Raw genomic sequence first — 7,477 nt, forward strand, 5'->3', positions numbered from 1 at the left:
TTAGTTTAAATTAACCTTTAATAATTTTTAATAACTTTTCAAAATTAAGACTAGAAGAAGACAACCTATAGCTACTTAAATGTAGATATTTCTCAAACATAACCAGTTGTATAGAAATGTAGAACAGATGATGAATCCTGTACCTAAGAATTCGTAGAATGAATTTGATACAGACAGTAGGGAAGCCGAAGTAAAATTAATTAGCATTAGAATTAAGACTTTAAAGAGTTAAATGTAAATAACACAGAAAACTAAGTTGTTGGCAACTGGGTTAATGGCCATAGTCTATAAAGAGGTGCCTAGAGGACAAATGCCACGGATATACTTTTTTCTCTTAAAGTACTGTTGAACAGGAGAAGCTGGTGAATTGAAGGCAGAAAGGGATAATCCAGGGGATTAGTGCAGTGATAACAGGTCACAAGTCATTATTAATTCCTTTGCTGGGATTGTCTCTTGCCTGACAATAAGGGATATTGTAGGTTATTCCATTGCTCTTTTCCCAAGGTTTATGTATGTCCTATGAATTGTTACAATTCATATATTCTGTACTATTTCTGTAGAATAGTATGGAGTCAGCCACCACTTGGAGCATTCTTCCATGTTCCTTCGCTATGCTTCAGCAACACCCTCACAACAAGACAGACTGTCTCCTTTTGTCTCTGGAGTGCCTGACATCTCTGGGTCATTTTCTCCATTAGAAGCCATACAATCAGTAGGGCTGGAAGAAGAGTTTGTCTCAGAAGCACTTGCCTTCTCCAGGCCATTCTCTCCAAATGTAGACATGTTATCAGTAGGGCTAGAAACAGAGTTTGTCTCAGGAGAACTAAACTCATCCAGGACATTCTCTCCATAATGAGGCAGAAAATCAACAGAAAGGGGAATATGATTTCTCTCTGGAAGCCCTGATTTCTCCAGGTTATTCTCTGCAGAATGAAGCAGAAAATCAGCAGAGGTGGGAGTCGGATTTATCTCTGGAAGCTCTGACTTCTCCAGGTTATCTTCTCCAGAAGGAGGCATATATTCAGCAGAGGTGGGGGTATAGTGTATATATGAAAAGCTTGACTTGTCTAGATTATTCTCTCCAGAAGTAGGTATAAAACCAGCAGAACTAGGAGTACTGTTTATCTGTAGAAGGCCTGACTTCTGTAGGTTATTGTCTCCAGAACGAGGCATAAATTCAGCAGAGATGGTGGTATAGTGTATCTCTGGAAAGCCTGAAATCTCCTGGTCATTCTCTCCAGATGTAGTTATAAAACCAGCAGAACTAGGAGTACTGTTTATCTGTTGAAGGCCTGACTTCTCTAGGTTATTGTCTCCAGAAGGAGGCATAAATTCAGCAGAGATGGTGGTATAGTGTATCTCTGGAAAGCCTGAAATCTCCTGGCCATTCTCTCCAGATGTAGGTATAAAACCAGCAGAACTAGGAGGACTGTTTATCTGTAGAAGGCCTGACTTCTCTAGGTTATTGTATCCAGAAAGAGGCATATATTCAGCAGAGATGATGGTATAGTGTATCTCTGGAAAGTCTGACATCTCCTGGCCAATCTCTCCAGATGTAGGTATAAAACCAGCAGAACTAGGAGTACCGTTTATGTGTAGAAGGCCTGACTTCTCCAGGTTATTGTCTCCAGAAGGATGCATATATTCAGCAGGGGTTGGAATAGAGTGTATCCCTGAAAGGTCTGACTTTACCAGGCCATTCTCTTCATAAGGAGGTATATTATCAGCAGAGCTGGGAGTAGAGTTTATCTGTGGAAGGCCTGACATCTCTGGCTCATTTGCTCCAGAAGGGTTTGCATTTTCCAGTCCATTTTCTTCAGAAGGAGGCATAACATCAGCAGAGGTGGTATTAGAGTTACTGCTTGGAGCTCCTGAAAAATCCTGTGATGCAGCAGAAGGGAGATCCTGTTCCAGACTGGCATCTGTGGAAGGAGTGGAGTATGTAGGACTGGCACGTGGGGTTTGGACAACCACTTGTTTCTTAGTTGGTATAGCAGTAGTATCAGTGGATAGGCTGATCCCATGGTCCACTAGTAGCACCCTGCGGGCTTCTTCCAGTGTTGGAAACTGATAGATCCAACCCTTAAATTCAAATGTAATTGCAAAGGGAAATAGCCAACGATATTTCATAGCATTTTCTTGCAGCCAGATCACTAATGGCCGCATGGCCTTTCTCTTTTCTAGGGTAGAAGGTGATAAATCAGCATACAGTTGCACTTTGGTGCCTTTGAATTTAGTCAAGTTCATTTTCCTTGCAGCCTTCAGCAGAGCTTCCCTTTGTGATACCAGGGGTAACCTGACCAAGATGTCCCGGGGCATATGTGGGTTTTTAGTTTTGTACTGTAGCCTGAATACATAATCTACCTGAACAGTCTCATCAGGTAACAGGCTTTTAAATAAGTCAGCTGCAAAACTGGATATGTTGGTCATTGAATTGGCAACACCACGGAGGCGGATGTTGTGTCTCCTCTGGGTATTATCAATGTCCTCCATGTATTCCCGAGTAACAGCCAAGTTTTCAGTGGCGTATATGATTTCCCCCTCATTGACATTAATGGCTGATTCGGTTACCTCTAGGCGCTGTTCAGTTGTTTCAGTTATGCCCCACAATTCACTCACCTCTGCTCTTACTGCATCTAGGGTTTGCTGCATATTGAGAACGATCCGGTCATGTAAATGGTCCAGCATAAGTTGTAGGGTTAAGGTAGAAGTAGCCACCATGTCTGCAGCTGTACCCATGTCTAACTGCCAGGCAGAGGGGTTGATGGAGGCTATGTCCTTCTAGTTTGATCCCTGGAGCGCTGGCTTGAGTTCTGTTATGCCAAATTCCTATTTTCACCTTCCTTCAGTCAAATTTGTCAGGTAGTTTTGGTCAGGAGAAGCAGTGCAATGGTGCTAGCTAACTGTCCAACTGACAAGGGGCCCCTCAAACCACGTGACCATGTGATCTAGCCTGCACCAGTAGGAGGGTGGACTGACCTTATATGCTAGCTTTTTAGGGGGTTCTGAATATGCCAGAGTGTGAGGAGTTGTGGGGGCACTCCAAGTAAAATATAAAAGAGGATTGATCAATGCACATTCCCTGTGCAAGTATCATAAAGTGTTTATAATAGAAAGAGTAAAGAGCTGCAGTCTGTGTAGTATGTGAAGTATATGCTATTGCTTGCCCCCTATTCTCAGGAGCTGTAGGCTGGGCTGTTTGGGTATCTTTGTGTTGCAAATGTTCCTTAGCACCTAAGAAAATCACTCTTGTTGGAATTGCTTTGGGTGTATAATGTCTGTGAGGGAGGGACACTGCATGAGCAGTAGTACATTTACAAGAGATTGTATAGGATACAGGGTCAGACTGGGCGGCTCAGACCCAACCCTTGCCGGCGCTCCCCCTGCCCGACTGTTCCTCCCCTGACGCTGCACCCCCCCAGTCCGACCCTTATAGGATATATATATATATTAGGAGATAAATAGGATATATAGGTGACATATATATTTTATTGTCTGAATAGCTACTACTATAGCCTGGATTCAGGAAAGGAGTACTTTTTATATACTGGAAGGTCACCTTGCCCCTAACACTAGCATCCTTCTATCCTAGGGGGATCCAGTCCTGGCAAGTAGGTTTCATGGCATCCACATATGGGAAACACCGGGAAATATATAGACAGATAAACACTATATCACTTCACATATACCTACCACTTGCATGCACTGGCTGAGACTTCTTCATGACACCTAAAAGATCCAACCAGCATGGTGTGCCTGGACTGTGAATGGGTTGGCCAGCAACACTGGCACACAGGGTCCAGGGTCCGATGTTCTTGCTGCACCACATATCACTCTCAAACACTCATAGATCATAGTGCAAACCAGAAACTGAATCAATTGCATCAGCTGTTGCAGAGACTTTATGATAAACAACTGCCTCAACTATGGCCATTTGTCTTCTAATTTATAGTTTGCATAGTGCATTATGGGAGGGTTGTGTGTATCTTCTGTGTGATGCACCACTGCTCAATGCCAAAGAATATCCCTGCAAATTATTTTAACATTATCTGTATTACCTTATCTAAACATATACTGCCACCTTGTGTTCAGCAAACACTTTGCTATTATACTGTAGACTTAACACATTTACTCACTCTTAGGAGTATATTGATCATACTGTGTAAAAAGTGGAGTGAAACATTACTGATTGGCTGCTCATAGCAACGAGCCAATGCGGTCCTGATCCGACTAAAAATCAAACCTTCCTGATCGAGAGTCTGGCTGATTTTAGGACAGATGTCGGTCGAGCAGGCCCATCGTTAGTGCCCATACACGGTCAGGCAGGTTTGATTTTTAGTCGGGGGACTGCATTGGATTGTTAATGTGGTCCCCGAACCGGCGGACGCCTATACCCGTTGTTCTAATTCTATCATTTGGCCCCAGGGCCAAACAACCGAATCAGCCCAATATCGCCCACCCGTATGTGGGGATATCGGGAGAAGATCCACTTGCTTGGCGACCTCGCCAAGCTAGTGGATCTTAGTGTATATGGCCACCTTTAGTTTATTTCCTCCTGGATGTGCTCCTTATCTCTCCCTCAGGCCGTCGACCACTCTATTACTCCACCTATTTGATGTCATTGTCCCGCCCCTTAGCTTTAGTGTCATAGAAGCGGTGGATGCGACTCACCCACCTACAAGCAAGTTGTGGTGCTCACCTATAATGCACATGCAAGTGCCACAACATGGCTGCCCGTACCGGGAGCTCCCTCCTGATGCAGACTGCCTAACTCTCTAGTGAGCTAGTCTTGACTATTGTTTCCCCCACCACACCTCTTGTGCAGGAAGCAATTTTAGGGTGATAGGTGCCCTTTAATTGTAGATATTGCTCGTAGTCAGTGGAATTAAAATGTGGGGTAAATGTTTTGGGTTTTTTTTTGCTCTTCAACATATTTCTGAAACTATAGAACAATAGCCAGTACCAACTATAGGAAAGTGCCAACTATAGGAAAATAGCCAGTGCCAACTATAGGAAAATAGCCAGTGCCAACTATAGGAAAATAGCCAGTGCCAACTATAAGAAAATAGCCAGTGCCAACTATGGGAAAATAGCCAGTGCCAACTATGGGAAAATAGCCAGTACCAACTATGGGAAAATAGCCAGCGCCAACTATGGGAAAATAGCCAGCGCCAACTATGGGAAAATAGCCAGTGCCAACTATGGGAAAATAGCCAGTGCCAACTATGGGAAAATAGCCAGTGCCAACTATGGGAAAATAGCCAGTGCCAACTATGGGAAAATAGCCAGTGCCAACTATAGGAAAATAGCCAGTGCCAACTATAGGAAAATAGCCAGTGCCAACTATGGGAAAATAGCCAGTGCCAACTATGGGAAAATAGCCAGTGCCAACTATAGGAAAATAGCCAGTGCCAACTATGGGAAAATAGCCAGTGCCAACTATAGGAAAATAGCCAGTGCCAACTATGAGAAAATAGCCAGTGTCAACTATGGGAAAATAGCCAGTGCCAACTATGGGAAAATAGCCAGTGCCAACTATGGGAAATTAGCCAGTGCCAACCACAGGAAAATAGCCAGTACCAACTATGGGAAAATAGCCAGTGCCAACTATAGGAAAAAAGCCAGTGCCAACTATAGGAAAATAGCCAGTGCCAACTATAGGAAAGTAGCCAGTGCCAACTATAGGAAAATAGCCAGTGCCAATATGGGAAAATAGCCAGTACCAACTATAGGAAAATAGCCAGTACCAACTATAGGAAAATAGCCAGTGCCAACTATAGGAAAATAGCCAGTGCCAATATGGGAAAATAGCCAGTACCAACTATAGGAAAATAGCCAGTACCAACTATAGGAAAATAGCCAGTGCCAACTATAGGAAAATAGCCAGTGCTAACTATGGGAAAATAGCCAGTGTCAACTATAGGAAAATAGCCAGTGCCAACTATAGGAAAATAGCCAGTGCTAACTATGGGAAAATAGCCAGTACCAACTATAGGAAAATAGCCAGTGCCAACTATAGGAAAATAGCCAGTGCTAACTGGTTACCGGGAAGCAGCATTAAAGGAGAAGGAAAGGCTAATAAAGAGTTAATGTCAAACTGCAGGCATACCTTCAGTTCTCTCAACAGTGCCCTTAAATCTCCCCATATTTTGCCTGTCCTATGATCAGAAGCCTAACGCTGAGCTAGTAAAGAAGATTCCCAGAATGCATCGCTCCTGCACCGAGACTGAGCCCAGCTACTGAGTAAGCGCATGTACATTTAACATACCCTGTGAGTGCGCTTTCCTTCTCACAAGCAGGAGAGGTGGGGGCAGAATAGGTCGTGCTCGCGTCTAGGGGGAGGGAGAAGGTTTGCGAATGCGTGTTTCCTTACGCAGCGCCATGTTGGATTAATTTAAATATCCAACATGGCGGCCGCAATAGAACAAATACAGCGTTTATAAAAATCAAATAGTGCAGGCAATATAGAGGCTATCCAGGTAAAAAAAGGTAGCGATCAGTTACAGGGACATGAGGCCTTTCCAGTTATGCGGTCGCTCTTTTAACCCTTTCCTTCTCCTTTAAAGCCTGTGCCTTTGACAAAGACATTGGCACAGACAGGATTAGCGCAGGGTTACAGGGAAAAGAGACTTGATTTGGTGGACCCTGATCATACGTAACAAAATAATATTAATGCAGCAATGAAAATATAATAAAACATTTTTTATTGCAAAAGGTATTTTAAAGACAGAAATGTGCCTTTTCAGTGGCAGACACAGCCTAAAGCAGAACTGCCCAACTGGAGACCCGCGAGACAGATGTGGCCCTCTAATGGGTTTTTATGGTTCTCAGAGGCTCCATAGACTTCACTATATGATATGGTCATTTTAAAGTCAGCCCTGCAACATGCAGTATGAGATATAACTGGCCCACTATATGTATTAATTTGGACAGCACTGGCCTAGAGTAAAGTACAAGGCCTATTTATTTACCTCGGCCTGTTATCAGTGAATGCAGAAAATTGTGAAACACGGGGTCAGCTGGATCATAAATAGCATGGAAACATTTTTTTAAATTGGCCTTAAAGGCATACTGTCGTGATTTTTATGGTGTACTTTTTATTTCTAAATTACACTGTTTACATAGCAAATAATTCACCCTAACATTTAACATTTTATTCTTGAACCAACAAATATATTTTTTAGCTGTAATATTAGTGTGTAGGCGCCATCTCAGTGCATTGTGCCTGAGTCTGAGCTTTCAGAAGGAGCCAGCGCTACACATTAGAACTGCTTTCAGGTAACCTATTGTTTCTCCTATTCCCATGTAACTGGAGGAGTCCCAAGTCGGACTTGGATTTCTTACTATTGAGTGCTATTCTGATACCTACTGAGAGCTGCTATCTTGCTCCCTTCCCATTGCTCTGCTGATTGGCTGCTGGGAGGGGGGGGGTATCACTCCAACTTGCAGCACTGCAGTAAAGTGTGACTGATGTTTA

The 7,477-nt window shown here is 43.3% G+C and overlaps 1 protein-coding gene across 1 annotated transcript; it reads right to left on the reverse strand.

Moving 5' to 3' along the window:
- Window positions 1-2,904, reverse strand: megs (meiotic meta-phase expressing gene in spermatogenesis). Its single transcript, NM_001126930.1, is given in 1 exon segment — window positions 1-2,904. A coding segment is annotated over 1 exon segment (1,821 nt). The 5' UTR covers window positions 2,431-2,904; the 3' UTR covers window positions 1-609.
- Between the last annotated feature and the right edge of the window lie 4,573 nt (window positions 2,905-7,477).

This window comes from Xenopus tropicalis, chromosome 5 (assembly GCF_000004195.4).
Source record: "Xenopus tropicalis strain Nigerian chromosome 5, UCB_Xtro_10.0, whole genome shotgun sequence".
Lineage (NCBI taxonomy): Eukaryota > Metazoa > Chordata > Amphibia > Anura > Pipidae > Xenopus > Xenopus tropicalis.